Source organism: Sus scrofa, chromosome 4, assembly GCF_000003025.6.
Source record: "Sus scrofa isolate TJ Tabasco breed Duroc chromosome 4, Sscrofa11.1, whole genome shotgun sequence".
In the NCBI taxonomy this organism is placed as follows: domain Eukaryota; kingdom Metazoa; phylum Chordata; class Mammalia; order Artiodactyla; family Suidae; genus Sus; species Sus scrofa.
Genome location: NC_010446.5, coordinates 68,275,387 through 68,299,906, shown reverse-complemented (window position 1 = coordinate 68,299,906; position 24,520 = coordinate 68,275,387). Strand labels below are relative to the sequence as shown.

The following is a 24,520-nucleotide window of genomic DNA, read 5'->3' as shown; positions in this document are numbered from 1 at the left end:
GATAACTCATCATGACCAAGCAAGTTTACTTCAGAATGTGAAATGTATGAAATATAAATATAATTTACCATATTAACATATTGAAAGAGAAGAAACTTTACGATAATTTGATATAGAAAAGTTTTGATGATATTCAACACTAACTCATTAGAAAAGATACCTGCAAGTTAGGAGTTAAGTAGTTTCCTCACCCTATACACAGCATCATTCTTATGATAAAACATTATGAAAGGATTCCTGTGAAAACTAGGAATAAGACAAGAATACATACAATCCTCAGAAAAATGCATATCCCAACTGAAATTAGGTATTACCTCACATCTGTTAGAACATCTATTATTAAAAAGACAAGAAATAGTAAGTATTGATGAGGATGTGGAGAAAAGAGAACTCCTGTACACTATGGTGGGAATGTAAATTGGCGTAGCCTCTATGGAAAACTGCATGAAGGTTCCTCAAAATGTTAAAGGTAGAATTACAATATTATTCAGCAATTCCACTTCTGGATATTTATCCAAAGGAAATGAAACCTTAACTTAAAAAAATTATCTGCACCTCCATGTTCACTGCAGCATTATTTACAACAGCTAAGATATGGAAACAATCTAAGTGTCCATCAATGGATGAATGGATTTTGTAAATGTTTTATATATACATAGTGGAATATTATAAAGCCACAAAAAAGAATGACATTTTGCCCTTTGCAACAACATGGATAGACCTTAAGGGCATTATGCTAAGTAAAATAAGTCAGACAGAAGAAGACAAATACCATATGACTTCCTTATACATGGAGACTTTTTTTTAAAAAAAGCAATATCCGCCCCCCCAAACTCATAAACACAGAGAACAAACTGCTAATTGCCAGAGGTGGGGAGGAGGGACAGTGGTAAATGGGTGAGGGTGGTCAAAAGTACAAACTTCCAGTTATAAAATAAATAAATCCTATAGATGTAATGTATAACATGGTGACTATAGTTAATAATATTGTATTTTATATTTAAAAGTTCTTATCACAAGAAAAAAACTGCAATTACTCATGGTGACAAATTTTAACTAGATTTATTGTAATGATCATTTCATGATATACACAACTATTAAATCATTATGTTGTACACCTAAAACTAATGTAATATGTCAATTACATCTCAATGTTTAAAAAAGAAAAGAAAAGCTCAATCAAGTTAATCAATCAATACAGGAGCAGAAAAAATGAGTATAGAAAATTCCATGTAAATAGAAAGCATGAAATAAGATTAAAAAATAAATATAAGGGGAGTTTCCCTTGTGGTGCAGTGGTTAACGAATCTGACTAGGAACTATGAGGTTGCAGGTTCGATCTCTGGCCTTGCTCAGTGGGTTAAGGATCCGGCATTGCCGTTAGCTGTGGTGTAGGTCGCAGATATGGCTCGGATCCCGCATTGCTGTGGCTCTGGTGTAGGCCGGCAGCTGCAGCTCCAATTGGACCCCTAGCCTGGGAACCTCCATATGTCGCGGGAGCAGCCCTAGGAAAGACAAAAAGACAAAAAAATAAAAAAAATTTAAAAATTAAAAATAAATAAATACAGTAGTAATCATAATATATTAGTCTAGATGTAGCAATTAAAATCATATATTTGATTTTAAAATCAGATTTTATTTTTAAAAATGAACCAGTAACAAAATCCAGCTACATACTGCTTACAAGAGACATATCTAAAACAAAAGGACATACAGAGTTTGGAAATTAAAAATGGAAAAAGATATATCAGACAAATACTAACCAAAAATAGCAACATAGCTACAGTCCTGTCAAAAGCATTATTAAGGATAAAGATGATCACTATGTTGTGACAAAATGATAAAAAGAAAAATTTACAAGGAGAATTTTAATTCTAAATGTCTATGCTCTTTAATAACACAGCATCAAAATAAAGAATGGAAATTTGGTAGAATTACATATTGATAAATCTATAATAAAGGTAGAAGATTTCAACAGACCTCTCAGTAACTGATAGATCAAGAAGACAGAATATTAGTTAGACCATGGAAGATTTAAAAATACAGTTAAGAAATTGCATTTAGATTACATCTTCACTGGTCTAAAATCTTCCATGGCTCCTTATTACCTCTGGCAGCAAATTCAAATTCTTCCTTTAATCAAAACAGTGTGGTACCAGACAAAAATAAACAGAGATCAATGGAGCAGAATAGAGAGCCCAGAAATAAACCCACACACTTAAGATTAATTAATCTATGACAAAGAAGAAAAGACTATATTCAATAAGTGGTCTGGGAAATCTGGACAATTAAATGTAAAAGAATAAAGTCAGAACATTTTCTTACACCATATATAAAAATAATCATGAAATGGATTAAAGACCTACATGTAAGACAAGAAAGTGTGAAGCTCACAGAAGAAAACATAGGCAAAACACTCTTTGACATAAATTGTAGCAGTATTTTTTTTTTTTTTTGCATCTGTTTCAAAGCAAAGGAGATAAAAGCAAAAATAAACAAATGGGGAGTTCCTATTGTGGCTCAGCAGTAACAAACCCAACTAGTAACCATGAGGACATGTGTTCAATCCCTGGCTTCGTTCAGTGGGTTAAAGGATCTGGCGTTGCCATGAGCTGTGGTGTAGGTCAGCAGCTACAGCTCCAATTTGATGCCTAGCCTGCCAATTTCCATATGCCATGGGTACAGCCCTAAAAAGATAAATAAATAAATAATAAACAAATGGGACCTAATTAGACTTAAAAGCCTTTGCACAGCAAAGGAAACCAATGACAAAAAAAAAAGAAAAAAAAATCCATTGAATGGGAGAAAATATTTGCTAGTAATATGACCAACAAGGGGTTAATAACCAAACTATGTAAACAGCTCACATAAGCCAACATTCAAAAAACCAAAAAACTCAATTTAAAAATGGGCAGAAGACCTGAACAGATAGTTGTCCAAAGAAGACATACAGATAGCCAACAGGCACATGAAAAGATGCTCAACATCATCAATCATTGGAGAAATGCAAATTAAACCACAGTGAGATATCACCTCACACCTGTCAGAATGGCTATCATCAAAAAGACCACCAATAACAATGTTGGTGAGGATGTGGAGGAAAGGGAAATCTCATACATTGCTGGTGGGAATGTAAATTGGTACAGTCATTGTGGAAAACAGCATGGTGATTTCTCGAAAAATTAAAAATAGAACTACCATAAAAGTAAAAATAGAACTACCAAATGAAAACATTGATTTGCAAAGATACATGCACCCCAATGTTCACAGAAGCAATTATCAAGATATGGAAGTAACCTGAGGGTCCATCAACAGGTGAATGAATTAAGGTGTGACACACACACACACACACACACTGGACTACTACTCAGCCATTAAAAAGAATGAAATGTTGACATTTGCAACAACACGGAATGGATTTGGAGGGTATTATGCCAAGTGAAATAAATCAGGCAAATAATGTATGATATCACTTATATGTAGAATCCAAAAGATAAAATGAATTAGTGAATATAACAAAAAGGAAACAGACACATAAACATAGTGCTTACTAGCAGGGGGAGGAACAAGATTGGGCTAAAGGATTAAGAGGTACAAACTATTACATATAAAATAAGCTAGAAGGATATATTGTGCAACGGAAGATAGCCAATATTTTAGAATAACTATAAATGGAGTATAAAGTTTACAAATTATCAATCATTATGTTGCACATCTGTAACTTATATAATATTATACATCAACTATATCTCAATTTTTAAAAAACTAAAAAAAAAAAAAAATCCAGGGAGTTACTGCTGCGGTGCAGTGGGTTAACAATCCCGCTTGTCTCTGTGGAGGTGCCAATTTGATTCCCAGCCTGGCGCAGAGGATTAAAGATCTGGCATTGCTGCAGCTGTGGCGCAGGTTGCAGCTCTGGGTCAGATTTAATCCCTGCCATGTGCCATGGGGGCAGCTGAAAAGAAAAAAAAAAAAAAATCCAAACTCTTCCTCTTGATTCTAAAAGTGCTCCAAGCTTGGTTCTGTTCTACTTATCTAGCCAAGCTTATTTCTTACTTGTCCCCAACACAAATCATCTATCCTAGGCAAACTGCCAACAGACCAGAGAGAGGAAGCACTATGGGGTAGTGCTTATGTGCCTGGGCTCAAATTAGACTATAAAATTCAGAGCCTGGTTCTACCATTTACTAACTGCATGACCTTGGGTAAGTCTTCTCATCTATAAAATGGTGATACTGGTAATAGCTTCTACACCCCCTGGAAGATTTGTCAAGATAATCATTGCCTGGGACATCATATTTGCCTCATAAACACTGGCTACATGTCTTTATCCATACTGCTACCACCCTTCCTCATCCCATCTATTCTAACCCCGTGCAGGCTCAATGACAAATTCAAGTTCTTCTTCCATAAAACCTTCACCAATTCCTCCCTCTACCTTCTCTCAGCTCCCTCTTCTAGAGTACACTAGTTCTCAACCACGTGGGGAAGGGCCTTGGAGAATCTGACAGGCAGGGGAGAAGATCTTCTATGCATTAAAATGCACATCACTTGTTTACATAAAACATCAGGGATTCTCGTCCCTCTGAAGCTCACCCAGTTGAGAATTTCTGTCTTCAAGCCAATGTCTGCCCATCACACACACTTTTCTCTTGAGATTTCTTAACAAAAGCAGAAGGCTCTGTGGAGCTCAAAGAGGCATGGAGAGAAGCTAGTGAAGGAAAGTGACACAGAGAGGTGAAGTGACTTAACCAAAGCCACCCACCAGTGAGGAGCAGCAGAGAGGGGGCCAGAACCTGCCTCCTGACTACCACTCAAGGGTTCTTTGTAAAGGGTGTTTGAATAACTTATCTCCCACTCATACAACTCTAAAACTGAGAAACAATGCTAGCCCATTTTTCAGATGGGATGATGATCCTGTGGGGAACTTGCCCCCAGATAATCAGGCGAGAAATCACCAAGACTCACTGGGTAATTGCTAATCATACCAGCAATATTATTATATTTTATTCTATAGGAATACCTTGTTTTATTGCACTTCGCTTTATTGCACTTTACAGATATTGCAGGTTTGTTTTTTTGGGTGTTGTTTTTTTTTTAACCAATTGGGAGGTTTGCAGCAACCTTGGATTGTCAGATGACAGCATTTTTTAGCAATAAAATGTTTTTAATTAAGGTATGCACCTTGTTTTTTTAGACATAATGCCATTGCACACTTAACAGACTACAGTATTGAGTAAATATAACTTTCATATGCACTGTGAAACCAAAAATTGATGTGACTTCCTTTCTTACAATAGTCACTTTATTGCAGAGACTTTATTTCCAAACTCGAAATCTCTCTGAGGTACGCCTGTACTTTATTTTTCTTGTACTGAATTCTCTGACTAGCTTTCCTGAAGCAACACCCAACTACAAAACATAAAACTGCTCCAACTGTATTATTTGAGGGAGTTAACTTTGAAGCTTTCTTTAAAACTTTGCTATAATTGTAATAATCAAAAAACATCATCAGTTCTAGATCTCAAGCCAGAAAAGATATAACTAAAGCCAATCTACCATAATCTTTCATTTCTAGACCTGACTTCATAAATATTCTTATAAATATTTTAAAATATAACTTCTATCTTCCCTATAAGACATTTTTCCAGACAACTAAAAAATAGTAAAATAAACTATACTCTGCTGATTCTCTACCCTACCTTCTAATGCTCAAAGAAGTTTAATGGTAAGCAAAAGAAAAGAAAAAAAAAAGGAAAGCATCACTAATAACCTAGAAAACACAACAATCATCCTCCACGTTATTAAAAACTGATTAGCACTTGTGCAGTCACAGTCTCCTTGTGAACACAGGAAGCTGTTTCACTATGTGGAGTCATACAACCAGCCTAGGAAATGAGATAAATGACTCAGGAAGAGGGGGAGGTTTGTAAAATGGATACATCAGTCAAAAACTCTAATCAACCACCAGGAAAGAAAGTACATTATAAGAAAGTAATACTGGAGCATCTGAAGAGCACAGCTTTTTAACAAAAGAAAAGGATCATAGAGATGAGTCTTAACGGCCACCTAGTCAAAACCCTTCATTTTCCAGATGAACAAACTGAAGACTAACATCTAAACTCTCTTTTGAAATCCAGAGGCTTTCCAAAGAAGGGAACCGGGGACCCACCATAAGAAGGCAGCTTCCCCACCTGAAATTCACACTCTCTTGGACAATGAGGCAATTGAAATAAATACTGGAAAATGCCAGGAACATTACTTGTACATTCTAAACAATAACTCCTACCTAGACCTGGGGGACACTACACATGGCACAAGTGACTGGATCTTCCGCGTCACCAGGGCTCAGGGAGCTCAGGGAACTGCTGTGCACCCTTGCGCTGCTGACAAGGATAAAGTGACACACCTTCCTGCCACTGAGAGGTTCTTTCCTTTGCTGTCGTCCTTTGGCAAGTGAAAATACCTAGAAAAAGAGAAGCGTAGGCTACAGAATTTACCATGTATTTGGTCATGATTTTAGTTTCTCTGTTTTCATTTTACACAGATGTCTTCTAAAAATAACAGGTTGATAATGTTTAGAAAGACCTTTTGGTTAAGAAGAGCCAAGAATGAAAGTTTATTTGGCATAGGAGTAGCTTCCCTGTGCATTCTTGATATTGCTCACGTGAGAAATTTAGAAGAAAAACTTGATTGGCAGATTAACACATGTTCGCACATGGTCTATGACTGCAAAGACAAACTGAAGGCTGTGTGGCAACATAGTTGCTTTCCTTATGGAAAAGGAATTCAGGAGGCAGTTCCCTAATCTTGAGTAAATTATCTATATGTCTATATCTATATATTCTCAAGTCATTTAAAAAATTTGTTCAGATTTTATTGATTTTTAAAAAACCCACACGATTTCTTGCTCATTGCAATTTTACTTTCATAAGTTAAAATATAGTAGGAAATGATTGTTTAATAAATGGATCTAAATTTTCTGTTATTGGATTCCTTAAGTACAAATTTCCCTACAATTCTAGAACTTCAGTTTTCCTTTTAACATCAATCTTTTATTTTTACATTGAACTCCCTATAGAAATAAAATCTAAAGCCTAACATCAATCTCAGCCCCTTGGGATTTGGTGATGAAGTCTTATGAATGAAAACCATCAGCCAGTGGTGCAGTTTTCTGAAACAGAAACTATTGTGTATTTTACAGAGAACAAAACAACTTATGTCAATTCTAAAATGACATAAGTCATCATTTTTACTATCCTAAAATCCAAAGTTCCTTCTAAGCAAATGGAGAATGATCGGTAGTCACTCTATCTGCTTCTAGACTAACTACACAAAATCTTAATGCTATATCTTCTTCCTTTTTAAAACAAAGTAATAGATTTGGTGTATGGGTTTCTGATTAAACCCATGATTTTTGTCTATGATTAAGAAATTTTCAAAATTGAATTTTCCCTTCAAGTACTCCCAAATTAAATTATAAATCAGTAAAAAAAAAAAAAAAAAAAAAGAACCATGAACCATGTAGAAATAATGCAAGCAGTTTAAGGGCCCTTTTCTGCTATTTTATCAAATTACTGGAACATTGAATTTTCTAGAGAAAATAACTGTGTTCACAGCAGGATTAAAGAGAATGGTTGAATCATCCCCAACAATTTTTCCTACCAAAAAGGGGCAACTGAGAAATGTTTAGAAAGTAAATTTAAGTTAATGCAGTATCTAAAGAATGAAGAGAGAAACTGCTTACAAAAATGTTTTACTGATCAAAGTAGTTATGTTTTGAGGTAACTTGAAAGGTACTACTTTACATCTTTAACCTTTTTGCTCCTGGTATGGGGGGGTGGGATCTCCCTTTAGGTTCACTTTCATTATTGAAATGTTTCTCAGTCGTTGCTACAAAATAGAATTTTTGCTTTTTCTGTCCTGCCTCTCTTTGTCTTTCCTGAAGAAAGTTCTTAAGACTCTGGAACATAGCTAAGATGGAAACAGGAGTGGAGAAGAAATATCTGGAAAACAAGCATAAAGAGCACTATCATGCCAGGTGAGTAAAAAGAGTTGTGTGGGGCCATATCATGAACAACCAAGACCAAGAACAAGTCATTTTGCTACGTAGAGGAGAGAGGTTTTGAGGATAAGAGTGATTTGGCCAGATCTGTAAAAAATAAATCATCCAGACTCCCAAAGAGAGAATTGAGGCAGGACACAGATAGGATGCTCCAGAGATGGGTCCCTGGATGTCAGTCAAGGTCCTGGGAGGAAACAGGCAGCAGTTAAGCTGGGTAATTTAAGAAACAAAAGCAAAGGGAATATTACAATAACGTGGACACAGCTTAAGTAAATTCACAAAGACTAGCATGACAATAGCAAAAGTCTTAACCACCCCTAGGCCTGCAAGAACCCGGGAAGCAACCAGATGAGGCAGGAGCCGGAGGCTGCAGAGAGAGAGCTGCCTGATTGGAAACGCCGCCTTTCAGAGGAACCAGCCAACCCACAGCAATCCGCAGAGGGCTGGGGACAAAGGTGCCCTCATCTTATTCTTTTCACGCTCTCTGATCGTCTGTCACTGCCTCCTGCTGGCCACACTCAGCTGGAAGCCGAGACAGAGAGCAAGTGGGGAAGAGATCTGGGGAAGCAGATAGAAGTGTCCCAGTCTAGGGGGAAAACGAGAAGGGTATAGAACAGAGGCAAATTTAATAGGACTTTTAGACTGACTGGATTTAGAGATGGGAAGAGAAGAGTCGAGGATGACTTCATAGTTTCAAGACTGAACTATAACGATGAGCCTGTTTTTCCTAGCCATTAATATTCACAACGCCCAGCACAGTGCTTTGGCCATGAAAAACCTTCCAAAAACATTTGTAGGAAGGGAGTTTGATGGATGATGGAAGAAGAAAATCTTCAGGAAGATGATGTGTTACATAGTCTTAGACATACTGAGTTTAGAGTATAGTAATAGTGAAGGAGCCCAGCAGGTAGTTGGACATGTGAGTCTAGAGTTCTGAAAAGGACAGAGAGAAAGATGTACCTCTAGGAATCTTCTGCTCAGAAGTGGCAGCTGACAAAGAAACAGTGGATGAAATGACTTAGAGAGCAGGTAGGAAGAGAAAAGAGTGGGGTATGATGACCAAACTTGTGACCTATCTGCATTATGGGACACGGGGAGGAAAGACAAAGGGAAACAAAAGGAAAAGACCGTATGTACAACCCTTTATGTATACACACACACACAAACACACACACACACCGTTTTAGTATATTCATGTGTATCTGCACATCCCTGTAGGCTTTCTTGTTCTTAACACTGCACAGTCTTGCCTAACATAAAGATGATACAAGTGCAAGCTGGATACCACCACATACCTACATGCCTAAGGTATTTTTTAAAGCCCCAAATCCCAGTCTTACTAGCTTTGCTCGAATATAACAGCCAATATTAATCCCTTTTTAATTTAGAAAAGTCTACTTATTAGGCTTATCCTTTCAAGCAATCATGTGTTGAACTCCTAGCATGTACCTAGCAGTAGGCCCAGCAAAGGTAAGTAAAAATCAGTCTCTGGTTATCAAGGAAATTAAAATTGACTTGGATTATTTAAAAAAAAACACTTGAGCATAAAACAAAGTTCAATTATGAGCTAATCTATATGATTCAAACCAAACAGTACTGCATCCAGTGAGAATTCATACCATTCAACACCTATTGATACCTGCTCTTTTTTTTCCTAACTCAGAAGATTGACAGAGGAGCTGAATTCCACATTATTGTACTTCCTATTTAAGGCTTAATCATGTCATATTGTACATTTCTCTTAACTTCCTTTCTTCCTCACTGTTCCATAAGGTCTCAGTAATCTTTGTATCTATTGTCTGGAACATGATAGTCATTCAAATTTTTGTTAAATGAATGAATGAATGAATGAATGAATTAGAAGCTAAGTCGAGCCCAGAGCAGCCCTTTCAAGGTCCTTAATGTTCTCCTATGGCAAATCCCCAAGGCTTTAATATTCAAGGCAGTTACCTAATATGACCTTTGACCTAGCTTTGGCCCCAAAGAGTGATTGGTAAAAAAGAGTTGGTGTTGAATGTTAAGACAAAGGCTCAGAAAAACCGCAGCAAATCTTGAAAATGCTTTTGGAAAAGAGAAAAAATATTATAACCCAATTCCTGGGGCATAAAACATGCTCACTAAATGTTTAAAGAGTGAATAAACAAAGCAGAACTGAGGAAAAACAGTGAGCTCAAGAAGAGACGAAACTCAGGGGGGCAGATGTGATAGATGGGGCTGTAGCTAAAGCCCTCTTGAGCTCACCCTCAACTAAATCTATTCCAAACAGCGATATCTATATTCATGGGTTAATTCTCCAACTAATCCCTTCTTCAGTAATCCAATTAAGATAAAATAAAACCTGTAAACCACACAACCAGCAGTGCCTCCCAAACTTGACCATACTCATCACCTAGCTATCTTGTTAAAAATGAAGGTTCTAAATCTTTACATTTGGGGTGAGGCCAAAGAGTCTACATTTCTAAGGCCCAGGTCACCACACCACACTTTTCAAGTATCAAGAGCCTGTAAAACATTGCAGAGAATATTCATGTAGTCTTAAAGCCAGCGTTAAAATAAATCCTGCTCCCAGCTTCCCTAGTTGTAAAACCTTAGACGTCATTTTACCTCTCTGAGTCTTCTGTTGTCATCAGTGGAATATGATGAATTACAGTAACTAACACTTACTGAATGCTTACTATGTGCCAGTAACTAATGCTTCATATTTATTAACTTATAGGACTTATATTAAACAATCCGTCCAAAGCAGGTACAATAAACATGGATCTTATTCTAGGTCGTTTAATTCAAGAGCCTGGTGTTTAATCACTGTGTAAGATTGCCCTTCCAGCCACAGCTCCTCAAGCCATTACGAAGATTAAACAGTAATTGGTATTTAGCTCACCTTCAGAGCACTGATATCCAGACCCTAGAGTAAGCTCCCTTGGGGGCATATTAACTCATTTATCTTTATAGTGGCCCTAGGAGGTAGGTACTATTAGTACTTTCATCTTACGGGTTTTAAAATAGGGCCAAATAAGTTAAACAGTTGAAGTTCAAACACCAGCGCAGTCAAGATTGTAACCAAGGCGGTCTAACAGAAGAGCCAGTCGCTCTTTAGCCACTAGCCAGGAGAGGATGTGAGAGGATGTAGCCCGGGGCGGGGAAGACCAGGCATCGGGCGGCTGGGATGGGGTCACGGCCGTGCCCACTCAGAGCTGCCTATGGCTTCCAAAGCAAACCAAGTCTTCGTCTACACTTGGCTTTAAGTACATCCGTGGGAAGGACCTCTGTCGGCCCACACCCAGGGCCCCATGGGCTCTGGTGAAATATAATTTATCTGTTCCCAAGAAGAACTGACTTAGTAAGTATCTTGAGAACTGACTTAACTTAGTGTAACACAGTCGCTCCGAGACCCCCTTATTCTGGGGCCCCCAAAATTTTCACTGCCCCTCCCTCCCTCACGCCACTGCCTAGTGGAAGCCCCGGTGCCAGTCAAACCTTGGACTTCGTAGTGCGCGGGTTCCTCGCTCCTGCTCCGCCTACATCCGGGCTGGAGCCCAAGGGCCGTCTCTAACCCCATCTGTTCTCCAACACCGCCCTCTGCCGGCCCTTCTTCGGGTCGCCCGCGTTGTGAGCCTTTTCCGGCTGCTCCGGAAGTGGAGCTTTCTCTTCCGGGACGAGCGTCTGGGCGACTGCACGTGGCTGTGTTGCCTTGGCCTTTGCCGGCGCTACTGGAGAATTGATTGGAACTGTTACCCCGGAACAGCCGGAGCCATGGAGGGCCAGAGCGTGGAGGAGCTGTTGGCAAAGGCGGAGCGGGACGAGGCGGAAAAGCTGCAGCGCATCACCGTGCACAAGGAACTAGAGCTGGAGTTCGACCTGGGTAACCTGCTGGCCTCCGACCGGAACCCCCCGACCGGGCTGCGGCATGCGGGACCCACGAAGGAGGCCGAGCTGCGAGCCCTGGCGCGGGACAACACGCAGCTGCTCATCAACCAGCTCTGGCAGCTGCCCACCGAGCGCGTGGAGGAGACGCTGGTGGCGCGGCTGCCGGAGCCCACCACTCGACTGCCGCGCGAGAAGCCGGTGCCCCGGCCGCGCCCTCTTACACGCTGGCAGCAGTTTGCGCGTCTCAAGGGCATCCGTCCTAAGAAGAAGACCAACCTGGTGTGGGACGAGGTAAGCGGCCAGTGGCGCCGCCGCTGGGGCTACCAACGGGCCCGCGATGATACCAAGGAATGGTTGATTGAGGTGCCGAGCAATGCCGACCCCATGGAGGACCAGTTCGCCAAGCGTATTCAGGCCAAGAAGGAACGGGTAGCCAAGAACGAGCTGAACCGGCTGCGTAACCTGGCCCGCGCGCACAAGATGCAGCTGCCCAGCGCGGCCGGCATGCACCCTACCGGACATCAGAGTAAGGAAGAGCTGGGCCGCGCCATGCAGGTGGCCAAGGTCTCCACCGCCTCTGTAGGGCGCTTCCAGGAGCGCCTGCCCAAGGAGAAGGCGCCCCGGGGCTCTGGCAAGAAAAGGAAGTTTCAACCCCTTTTTGGGGACTTTGCAGCTGAGAAGAAGAGCCAGTTGGAGATGTTGCGAGTAATGAACAGCAAAAAGCCTCAGCTGGACGTGACCAGAGCCACCAATAAGCAGATGAGGGAGGAGGACCAGGAAGAAGCGGCTAAGAGGAGGAAAATGAGCCAGAAGGGCAAAAGAAAGGGAGGCCGACAGGGTCCTGGGGGTAAGAGGAAAGGTGGCCCACCCAGCCAGGGAGGGAAGAGGAAAGGGGGCGTGGGAAGCAAGATGAATTCCGGGCCGCCGGGCTTGGGTGGCAAGAGAAAAGGAGGGCAACACCAAGGAGGAAAGAGGAGGAAGTAAATTTCAGCCTCGGACTTGTTTGTAAACCAAGAACTGTACTTAATGTTGACATCTAGGCACTGTAGGGGGACACCAAAGATGTGGCCCCTGCCTTCACTGAGCTTGAAGTTAAAGGGACAGCCTTGCCCTCCTCTGAAAATAGTATGTAAATATTGCACAGGACAAATTAATGTTATTTCCCACAACCAAAACTTTGGCTGAAGATTAAAGGATGTATTTAAGGCTATACGAATTAGGGAAAGAATTTGGTCGAAATTAGGAGTGAGTTCTGTTTTTAAACAGACTTTTTTTTTCCTTGTAAACTTTGTATGTGGTGTGAGGGAGGTCATATTTCAAAGACTTTTAGCATTGTTTTGATAACAAGCTTCTGTATTTATCAAAGTGGGGGAACAAAAAGATTACAAGGTTACATTTTCAGAACTGTTGTAAAGGCCATTTAATAAAGGTATGTCTGGATCTAATATTGCTTTCAAATTTTGTAAGTTTTAAGTAAAGCCAGTGACCTGGATACGTGTTACAGATTATTTTCATTTACTTTCTAGAAGATATCCACCAGCTAACTTATGACGTTAGCAAGACCGCTTTATTAGGAAAACTCATGCTCCTTTTGATACCTGATATATTATTGAAAGTGTACAACTGGTGTCTCTTTGAACACTGAAAACATTAATTTGCTCTAGCTGATAAATTTGTGCTTCACTAAATAATGCAATCTTAATTAATCCTAATTTTATACTTAAATTTTTATCAACATTTATGTCTCCAGTTCTTTTAAAGCTTCAAGTGGGATCTGTTTGGGGAAGAGAGAAACCCACAAAAACCTTGGAACATTATTATCTTTAGATTCATTTGTCACATTGACTTGAGCTGGTTTAATTAGGAGATGAAATGTTTACAGCTATCCTGGGTTTCTTTCCTTAATTGATTTCAGTAACTCACCTTCCTAAATATCTCCTGAAAATTAACAGTAAATCTAGAATGGGGGGAGGGGGCTTTTTTCTGCTGTTAGAGCTCTAGGGAGCCACTCTACTCTTGGTTTTTGGTCTGACAATTGATAGGAAATTAGAATTGGGAGTTCGTTTTGTCTTTTTTTCAGTGTTGTTCCCTTTTTACAAAGTTGTAGAAATTGCTATGAAAGAAAGGATTAATTCAGATTTCATAATGGGTTAATAAAAATATGTTCAATTGTTACTGTCTTAAGATAACTTTCTGATAAAGAGCTGTGCCATCGATAGTGTTTCTGCTAGGACAGGGGGCAGAAGGCAACATAGCATTTTAAAGGAGTCAGAGTGGAAAAGAATGCTCTTTCTCCACATTTCCCAGGTCTCCGACTAGTGACAAAGAGGATTTACACAGAGACTTGGGGAAGTATCCTAAACAGTTACCTGCATGGCAATTTCAAAGGCGGAGGGTGAGACCCTGCAGCTGGAGCAGTCGTAGTTCCGCCTCGTGGGAGAATGGCCTGGAGCCGGAGGGCTGCTGTGGGGGGCGCGAGACCCAGCGGAGCGGGTGGGCGGGCGCGGCCGAGGGGGCGGAGGGGAAGCCAGCGGCACGGATTGGCCGGCGGTGGGGGCGGGGCCCCGAGGAGGGAAACGGTGCAGCCATGGCCGCTGCCGCTCGCGCCCGGGTAGCACACTTGCTGAGGCAACTGCAGCGCGCAGCGTGAGTACGGGGTCGGCAGGCGGGCAGGGGACAGCGCATTCTTCCCGCAGTCATTTTCAGGAACTTTGGATCGCGTTGCCGCAGTGCGCGCCCGCGGCGAGCCAGCCTAGACAGCTCCGTCCCTGTGCCAAGCAGCCAGCGCTGCGCGGTGAGGCCGCTTGTACTCTGCCAGTTCTACGTTAGGGAAAGTAAGCCCCAGAAAGGAGAGCACCCGGTCTCAGATCAGGGCGGGCAATGGAGAGCCTGGCACAGTGACCAAGACAAATGCATGTGTCCAACCAACACATACGTACTGGGTGTATGTTATCGTGCCAAAAACTATTCTAGGAGCTGAAGATAAAAAAACGAAAGACTGCAGCAGTTTAAAATCTGGCAGGGAAAATTGCATGAGGGAACAGGGTGAAACTCTGTGCAGGACCCCACGGAAAGGTTCAGAGCAATAACCAGGAGCTTGACTCCTTGGTATGTGCAGGCAGTCAAGGAGTTAAACATTATGATACGTCTGACTTCTCCAAAAATGCCAGGTACTAGTAGCCACGTGATAAATGTGTTGAATGTGCAGATGCACAAGTCGGTCTGGGAAAATATGAGGGGAAAAAAAAGGTGGAGATAAACAGGAGGAAAGGATGGGAAGGAAAGAAGAATTTCAGGCAAAGGGAAGAACAGCACCAGAGGCAAAAGCCTAGTTCCAGGATCTAAAACTAGTTAAAAGTCTGGACTACCTTTATAAGAGGAGGTGAGGATAGAAAAGACAGATGTGGGAAGACCATGAATTAGAAAATAGCTAGGAGTTCCAGTGAGTTAAGAATCTGACTGCAGGGAGTTCCTGTTGTGGTGCAGCAGGTTAAGAGCCCAACTAGTATCCAAGAGAATAAGGGTTTGATCCCTGGCCTTGCTCAGTGGGTTAAGAATCCGGCCTTGCCAAAAGCTGTGGTGTAGGTTGGAGACGAGGCTGGGATCCTGCATTGCTGTGGCTGTGGCATAGGCCAGCAGCTCCAGGTCCAATCTGACCCCTAGCCTGGGAATTTCTATATGCCGAGGGTGCAACCCTCCCTAAAAAGAAAAAAAAAAAAGTCTGACTGCAGGGTTTGATCCTATGTGGTGCAGTAGGGTAAAGGATCTGGTATTGCCACAGCTGTGGGTGGCTTGGATTCAGTCCCTGGCCCAGGAAATTCCAAATGCTGCCAGCACAGAAAGGAAGGGAAAGAGGGGAGGGAGGAAGAGAAAAGAAAACAGCTAATGTTTACTGGGCACTTACCAGGTGCTAGGCACTTTACATGTACTATTAATAATAACTAATCCTTACAAGAACCCTATGCCATGCTGTGTTATTATCCTCATAGTATAGATGAAGTAATATCATGGAGAAAAATAATTTGCCCAGTGTCATACACTAAGTAAATGGCACACATAATTTGGACCCAGGTAATCTGGCTTCACCGTTCATCTTCTCAGTCCTGTACTAAGGAATTTTGTGTCCTATAGACAATGGAAAGCTGTTGAAGCAATAGTTCTCACTGTGAAACACATACTTTGAAATGCCCCATGGGAAAAGAATCCCACGGCCAAATAAGTTTGGGAAACCAACTGCTGCATTACCCCATGGAGAGTCAGGATAAACGTTAGCACATGAAGAGCTCTGAGAACTCCTGCGCAGGGGAGCGGGGCAGTTTTGCTGTATGTAGACTCTGTGTTCTAAATCTGCATCATCACAGAACTTTTATCAAGCAACACCACTCACATACCTTAGAATCAGTGTCACGTAGAACACGTTTTGGGGATAGTTGCATGCAAAGGAGTGCGGCGTGATTAGAATTAAGTTGGGGCTTTCTGGTGGCAGTGGAAAGACGAAAGGTAATTGTAGGGCTCCAGCTAAAGGCAGCAAGGAGAGGCAGCTGCTACAAGTGGTGGACGTAAGAAATATTAAGCTGTTGGTTAGCAGGATTTTGTATCTGATTAGTGAGACAGAAGTTGAGGTTTCTGGCAGGGGCATTGGGTAAACAGTGGGGCATTTACCAAGACAGAGACTGTAAGCTTTAGGGGGAAGGTGATGACTGTTTTGAGTTGGACATGCCTCAGGTACACCCAGGTGAAGGCCCCCAGCAGGTAACTGAATACCCTGTTCTGGAGCTCCAGGAGTGAGTGGGAAACTTACCAGTGCATAGAGGGCAGCTGAAAGCACAAGTTTAGAAGCAAAGGCCTTGGCAAACTGTAGACCTGGAAGAAAAGGGCTGAGGATGAAGTCCTGGGGAGCAGTACTGCGTGGTTCTTTGTTCTGCATATGTTGTTTAAAAAAATAAATAAATAGGGTATGCATTTAGAAAAAGTGGGAGATTTCAGGTAAAAACCTTGGAAAATTGGGAAATGGCCTCACTGGGCCTATGTTTAGGCTGGGGAAGGTCTGCAGGACTGAGGGGAAGCAGGGCCACCACTTTTGGGCAGGGCCAGCACTCCAGCTTCTGGAGAGCCATGTCCCCGACACCACAGGGCAGCCCACTGCCCAGTCCACCGACACAGCTGAGTGGACAGCCAGGCGCTCTGGCCTTACTTAGGTTACCTGCTGGTCTCTTTAAGCACTTGGATTTGCAAATGATTTGCACTTTGGAGGGAAGGGAAGCAGCTTTAAAAGAAAGGAGATGTGGCCAAAGAGGTGGGAGCAGGCCAGTTTTGCAATGCTCTCACCCCATACAGCAGGGAACTAAGCCGCCTGACATCCTAGAGGCAGGCGGGGCAGACAGTAAACTAGTAATTAAAAGTTAGAGCCTATTAGATAGTGATGGGTATTAAAGAGAAAGAAAAAGCAAACCGGGGGCTGGGGTGGGGGTGGGGGTGGAGAAGGACATGCGATTTCAGAGAAGCCAGTCAGAGAAGACCTCACTTGCTAGCCTCCTGTTGCCGCTATAACAAATTCCCACAAACCTGGTGGCTTAAAACAACGCTTATTTGTTATCTTACAGTTCTGGAGCTCAGAAGTCCAAAATCAGTTTTCCTGAGCCACAGTCAAGGTGTGAGCAGAGCCACCTTGCCCTCAGAGGCTCTAGGGCAGAGTTCAGTACCTTTCTGTTCACAGCTTCTGGAGCCGCACTGCTCGCATTCCTTGGTGGTGGCCCCTTCCCCATCTTGAGAGCCACCACCTTGCTTCCATGGCCACAATGCCTTCCTCTGTCAAATCTCTCCCTCTGCAGCTCTCTGTTAAGGAACATCACATGGTTACGTTTAGGGCCCACTCAGAGAAGCCGGATAATCTCTCCATCTCAAGATTCTGAATCACATCTGCAGAGTCCCCTTTGCCATATAATGTGACAGGTTCCAGGGATTAGGCTCAGAATGTCTTCCAAGGGCTCAGCTACGCCACATTTGCTGAATAAAGACCAGTGAAAGGAGGGTGCAAAGCACGTGGCTCCCCTGGGGAGGTGTCTGGAGGTGGAGCGTGTCCGGCGTGGTCTCCAAACAAGGTGACGACCAGAGCGGGCAGGAAAGAAAGGAGGCCAGAGATACTGGGAGCTGGGGGGTGGGGGGCAGCCAAGGATGACCCCAAGCTTTTCTGGCCTAAGCAACTGCAAGGATGACGTTCTCATCAGCTGGAACCAGAGGAGGCTTTGAGGAAAGATCAGGAACTGAGTCTTAGGCAGGGAAAATGTTAGATGTTAATAGGCATTCACATGAAGATGTTGAGGCAGCTGATTCTGGGGTTCAGGAGGGAGGTCTAAACAGAAAGGATAAAGTGGGAGCCATCAGCATAGAAGATATTCAAGGCCATGGGACCGGGGAGGGTCACTTGGGATGTAAATGTGGAAAGAAAAGAGAAGGCAAAGGCTGAATGCTGGAACCTTCCAGCATTTAGAGTCAAGAACATGAAAAGAAACTAGGACAGCAGCAGCCAGCGCAGTAAGAAGAAAACCAGAGAGTTATGTCATGGAAACCAAGGGCAGAAAGTTTTTCCAGGGAGGAGGGAGAGAAGGAAAGGACACAAATGACTGACAGGTCTGAACTGAGAACCAAGCGGTGCATTAGTGCTGAAGGGAGGGCACTCGTGACCTGGGAAGTCTGCCAGCAAAGCCACAGGGCAAAGGCTTACTGGAGGAGATTCCAGACAGAGAGTGGGAGAGGAGCCAGTGGAGAGAGCAGGTGTAGTCACTGAAGGGAAGGAGAGAAGTAGGGGTGGCGGGTGGGAGAGGGAAGAGGGACAAGGGGAAGTTGCTGGTTGATTGCCTGTTGATACAATGTGGGGAAACCAACACTCTCCGAGCTGATGGATAAGATTTCAGGGGAGGGAAGTTTTGATGATGCAGGAGAGAAAAGGCAGAACTGTTAAGAGCGATGTTTTTGAGTAGCTGAGCAGAGCCGAGAGTTAGTGCACAGGGGAGAGGCTGGCCTTTGCTAAGAGCACGGCCGGTTAATCTACCATAGCAGGAGGGAAGCCAGAGCCAGAAGGTGGGTAGAGGATAGCCTTGTTCTAACCCTGGGGATTTCAGGGAGCCGAGGAATGTGTGGGAGGCTAGGAAATGGAGTTGGTGAGTGGAGGCAAGGAGGAGAGAACCAGAGGGTGAACAAGCCAGAGGAGACAAGGGGCTGAGAGTTTTCTAAGCATGAAACTCTTAAATAGGACAAGAATAAAGTGAAGGGGAAGACTAGGACACACAGGACAGAGGGAGGTCCCAAGAAGGGTAGAGGGGATGGGTTTCAAATCACAAATAAGGGGTAGAAATGAGGAACTGAGGTGGCCTGAAAGCTTGAAAAATATATAATAAAAAGAGAAGAGGGCAGCAGAAAGAAGCTTGTGCTCCCAAGGTCTTTCGCGTTGGTAAGCTTCGGAGTTTGCGTTTTTCCTTACCTTTAAGTCTCTTTTCTTGTCCTGGGAGGCACAAAGTAGGGAAAGACCTTAAAAGTAATGCCTTGGAAGGGACAAGCGGGGCCTCGCCTGCCTGAGTTTTCAAGCTGGGCAGCTCCAGGGAAGCCTCACATGTGGCGTTTCCGGCCGCGCCCACCAGATGGCAGCCTCGCCTCGCCTTGGCGCTCACCCGGCCCACGCCGGTTTCACCTAATTCACAATTTTTGAGATCTTAACCATCCTTGAATTTAACGCTTTACTTTCCGTCTCTCGTGTCCCTCTACGACGTCTTCATTCCAGATTTGAAGGGGGCAGGTGCACGCAGGTGCCCATCGGACCTATTAGGACAGGGTCCCCTGGGCAGTCGATAGAAACATAAACCCTTCAGGGAGGCTCAATCCATAGCGCGCGGCAGGAGAAGTGGGAGAAGGGACTGTCCCAGAAATAGGAGGCGACAGGACCGGAAGGGATGCGGAAGGCAAGGGGGGTAAGGTCTAGCAAAGAGGAGGACGTGGAAAATCTGTAGAGGGGCGGTGAGAAATGAGCCGAGGTGAGCATCTGGTAAGAAGGTGACAGGTGTGAGAGCAATTCAGGGGGACATGGAGGGTGGGGCCGAGGAGGGGACAGCGCGGAGAAGGGACAGAGATCCGGGGTGGTGACCAGGGAGACCTGCAGGCCCACGAGGGCTTCCGGAGGCCCCAGCCGAGAGCCTGTTTGAAAGAAAACTAAAATCTGTGAAGTTAACGGGTAAACACAAGAAAAGCTCGGGGCGGCGGGGGGGGGTAGTTAACAAGGGGGCAATTTGGCCAAAGCCCTTAACCTAGTTAAGAGCTGAAATCCCATCTTCAACTTAGGGTACCCCCAACACTGCTCATCTCTGCTCCCGCGGGCATTAACTAGTGTTGAATAATTGGTGAAGGAATGGCCCTAAAAAATTGAAAAAACGCTCAGTCAGCTTTTGTGCGTGGTGATTTCTGCCTTTTTCTATCGTTCGATGTTCACCAGTAGCTACTACTTTGATAGCATTTTAGGACTAGGATGCAATGTAAGTTACATTTACGCTGCTTATCTTTTGGTTTTCTGGTTTCACTCTACACTTTTTTTTTTCTGTTTCCCTAGATGCCAGTGTCCAAGTCATTCTCATACTTATTCCCAAGGTAATAATACATTTTGTGTTTAGCCACAATTTCTGTTTCCACTGTTGGCAATACCTGTGGGCAAAGTGTAAAGCAAGAAAATCAAGGCCTGTGAGGGGAAGACTGAGAAAAATGGTTGCCCTTTCACTTAAAATTGGTAATTAATATACTACATCAGCTGAATGGATGCTACTGGTTATGTGTTTGGCTCGAATATATGTTTAGTGTTTATACTGTCTTTCTACTTCGAGTAGAATTATTTAATGCTGTTTCTATATTTAATGCTATTTATAATGTCTTTCTACTTTTAATAGAGTTATTTGAAAAAGCTAAAAATGGTGGCACAAATAGGACTTTAGGATTGTTTATCGAACACAATCAAGATGAAGTCTGTGAAAGGTCCTAATACGTCACAAAAAAGAAAGCATCTAAAAAATAAATAAATAAAAAATAAAAAACAATGTGGTCCCTAGGAGGAAACAAATCAATTTTTAAAATAATACTCTATTTCTTAATAATTAAAAATGACAGAACTTTTTTCAATTCCTATAAACATCTCAATCCTCACCAACTCCATTGTCCACAGAGCAGCAGGAAGCTCACTGCTGCTTCAAACTGTCCTCAGAATGTCACATGAATTATACCGACACAAAAACTGATTTCACCTCTTAGAAGAACAGGTCAAGTCTGAACAGTGCTAAGAGATGAAAAAGAGGGGCCTATACAGACAGGATCCTAAACAGAAGCCCACAGTGAAGCCTGCTGGCCTATACAAGAGATGGAGTAACTGGCTGAGGGCTTGTCCTCAAATACAAGGAGAGACTCATCCTTCAGGACCAGCCAAGGGACCTCCCTGTCATTAACAGCCATCCATCAAGCAGGCTCTGCCTTGTAGACCCTCATGGACACAAGCAGAATTTCTTCTTCAGCTGCTCTGCTGCAATTCTTAATTGGTTTCAACAAAGAATCAGTATTTCTTCCTATCCAGGGGCAATAAAATTAATAATTTAGAGAAAGATAATCTCATTGTTTTCTAGGATCCAGTTGACATCTTTTCATAAACTTTTGTAAGAGGAGTAACAGATTTTCTTTAAAGCCTATAGGGATCAAAGAAAGTTGAATTATGACCTCTGCCCTCTATCAAAGGTAGACTGGTACCTGGTTGTGGTCTCTTTAATCTTAAAAAAAAAAAATGGTAGTGAAAATTTTTCTATAGACTTTTCTCCAATCATATGACTGGCCAAGACTGATAGAAATAAGATTATCCAAACAAAGATAAAAACCATTAGGGAGAGCCCTTTTGTTATTCCAATATGCCAGAAATTCATATTTGCCATAACTAAATCTGATACTTTGCAAAGAAATAAAAATTTTTTATTAAATTTTCCAAAGAAAACTCTATATGTATAAGCTTGAGAAATATAAATATCTTGCTGTGGTAAATAACCTGGGGGAAAAAATCTTAAACAAATGATCACAGTTGCTAAGAGAAATGTAAGCAAGACTCATCAATAAATTTACTAATAGTTGTTCTCTACAATAATCGAGCTCTAGAGAATTTTTTTCCTAGCAGATTTTTACACATTTTGTTTTCAAAAGTATATTTTAATTTCAACAGAGAAAAATTTTAAATAACTTTATTGTCACACAATCCTCATCAAGTTAGCATTACATTCCCTTTAGATGCAGGTTTAAATTTTGATCTGATAGGCAACAATGAAACCTGAACAATATATCTTAGATAAATAAGGCTTCAAGGAACATGTTTATGTTCATTGCTGGAATATCAGTTTATTATCAAATAACAATATGTTTGCTTTGTTTTTGAGGCTTACTCTGATGCTAATTTTTACATTTCTAGCTCCTGGATTTTCACCTTCTGGGAAAACAACAGATTATGCCTTTGAGGTAGATTTAATCTATTCATTCTTTCTTTTATGAATGATTTGAAAAAATACAACCAGAGTATTTTCCTAATGCATTATTATCTCATCTGAAATCCGTTATTAATTGATGTTCTCTAGTCTCATTACTTGATCAGCATCTACTTAGCAAAGAAACTTTTTAGGACCATGGACTATAAACCTTCCGATAACATGAGTAATAACTGTCGAGGTGTGGGTTCAATCCCCAGCCAGGCACAACGAGTTAAAGGTTCTGGCTGCGGTGATGGTTGCAGCTGCAGCTCGGATTCAGTCCCTGCCCTGGGAACATATGGCATGAGTATGGCCATAAAATAAATAAATCAAATAGGGCAAATAACCATTAAAATAGGGCAAATTCCCAGTTCTACAAACTTTCCCTCCAACTCACATGTTGTGTGATAAATCTTCTTTGGTTTTGTAATTATAACAATCCCACAAGAGCTCCAAGTAATCTGTTGAAGCAAGAATAAAGGAACTATTAATTCTGGTGAATTTTTATCACACTATAATTACATAATTTTTGTTTAAATCCGTCTCCTCCTACTTCAGGAGTCATAAATTAAAATGTGACCAAAAGGTCGAGAGTTAATTATTCCAAGAGCAGGCTGGGTAAGGACGGTGCTGGTTCACTGGCAGCACAGGCCCGTCTGTAGGGTGCAGGCTATACTCAGCCCAGAGGACGGCTGCCACACTGGGATGCAGGCCCGGTGCTGCCCCATTATTCAAGACAGACAGAAATCCAGATGGTCACATTGCTTTGTTTTGTTTTTAATTGGACTAAGAGTTATTATACAAACCCCCCCCCAAAAAAAGAAGAAGAAAGGAAGTTCCCATTGTGGCTCAGCAGTAATGAACCCGACTAGTATCCATGAGGATGCAGGTTCAATTCCCGGCCTCACTCAGTGGGTGAAGGATCTGGTGCTGCCATGAGCTATGGTGTAGGTCACAGACATGGCTCAGATCCCACGTTGCTGTGGCTGTGGTGTAGGCCAGCAACTGTAGCTCCGATTCAACCCCTAGCCTGGGAACCTCCATGTGCCTCCGGTGGCCCTAAAAAGCGGGAAAAAAAAGCTCTTCTTATTCATAGTTGTATTACCAGGGCCTAGCAGATGCCTGGAACATAGCAGACACTCTGCAGCGTTGGTGAATGGGAGGAAGGATAGAAGGATGGACGGGAGGATGGATGGCTGGATAGACAGATGGATACAGACATGCAAGGTGGCTGCACAAATGAATGGTTGGATGAGTGAATGAAGGGACGAAATATTCAAAGACAACAACATTTAAATTGGAAAAGAAAATATTCGAGAGTTCATTTAGGTGTGGAGGCAAGTAGAGGCAGGCATTTCAAGCTGTGGGAACAATTGAGAGTTTATGATGTGTTTGGGAAAAGATAAATAATTCCAATGTAACTGGAGCCAACATTCGCTTTAAGAAGTCTGATGAGTGTGAGGCCAGAGAGGCTGACTAGAAGGCCAGGCTGGGGAATATATACTAAGTTCTGTAGACAATGAGGAACCATTTCAGGGTTTTAGAAATGAAATGACCATCACCTCACTCTTCTGTTTTTTTCTCAGATGGCTGTTTCAAATATTAGATATGGAGCAGGAGTTACAAAGGAAGTGGGCATGGCAAGTATTTAAGATTTCTATAGTCTTCTATAAATGTTACATGTATTTTTTAAAACAAGTACCTAGTGACAGCAGTTGAGTCCTTTGTTTGGGGCTCAGTGTTAAGTTTGCCAGAAGTGTCTATTACATCGCTAGTGCAATCAAACCTAACTTAAAAATTATTTTTGTTATTGTAGGATCTCCAAAACATGGGTGCTACAAATGTTTGTTTGATGACAGACAAGAACCTCTCCCAACTCCCTCCTGTACAGACAGTCATGGATTCCCTAGTGAAGAATGGCATAAACTTCAAGGTTTATGATAACGTGAGGGTGGAACCCACCCAGAGAAGGTATTCTTTTATTGTTACTTACTTTTAAGTGAAAGCCAACACCTAACACTTGTTGATTGAGACTTGCCCTAGGCTCTATTTAATGGCC

The 24,520-nt window shown here is 42.3% G+C and overlaps 2 protein-coding genes and 1 long non-coding RNA gene across 3 annotated transcripts in view; 2 read left to right on the top strand and 1 right to left on the bottom strand.

Annotated features, from left to right (window-relative positions):
• LOC110260284 overlaps positions 1–14,418 on the bottom strand; it is a 107,308-nt gene extending 92,890 nt beyond the window's left edge. Inside the window, exon 1 of the long non-coding RNA XR_002343277.1 lies at positions 14,302–14,418. This is a non-coding gene — a long non-coding RNA (uncharacterized LOC110260284). The remainder of the gene's footprint in view (positions 1–14,301) is intronic.
• RRS1 (ribosome biogenesis regulator homolog) lies at positions 11,694–14,104 on the top strand. Its single transcript, XM_003125604.4, has one exon. It carries the CDS (start codon positions 11,819–11,821, stop codon positions 12,914–12,916), a length of 1,098 nt encoding a protein of 365 aa, XP_003125652.1. The 5' UTR covers positions 11,694–11,818; the 3' UTR covers positions 12,917–14,104.
• ADHFE1 (alcohol dehydrogenase, iron containing 1) overlaps positions 14,471–24,520 on the top strand; it is a 33,467-nt gene continuing 23,417 nt past the window's right edge. Inside the window, exons 1-5 of the mRNA XM_003125603.4 lie at positions 14,471–14,578; positions 20,529–20,566; positions 22,407–22,453; positions 24,048–24,101; positions 24,278–24,432. Coding sequence (XP_003125651.1) covers positions 14,520–14,578; positions 20,529–20,566; positions 22,407–22,453; positions 24,048–24,101; positions 24,278–24,432 — 353 coding nt within the window. The 5' untranslated portion in view covers positions 14,471–14,519. The remainder of the gene's footprint in view (positions 14,579–20,528; positions 20,567–22,406; positions 22,454–24,047; positions 24,102–24,277; positions 24,433–24,520) is intronic.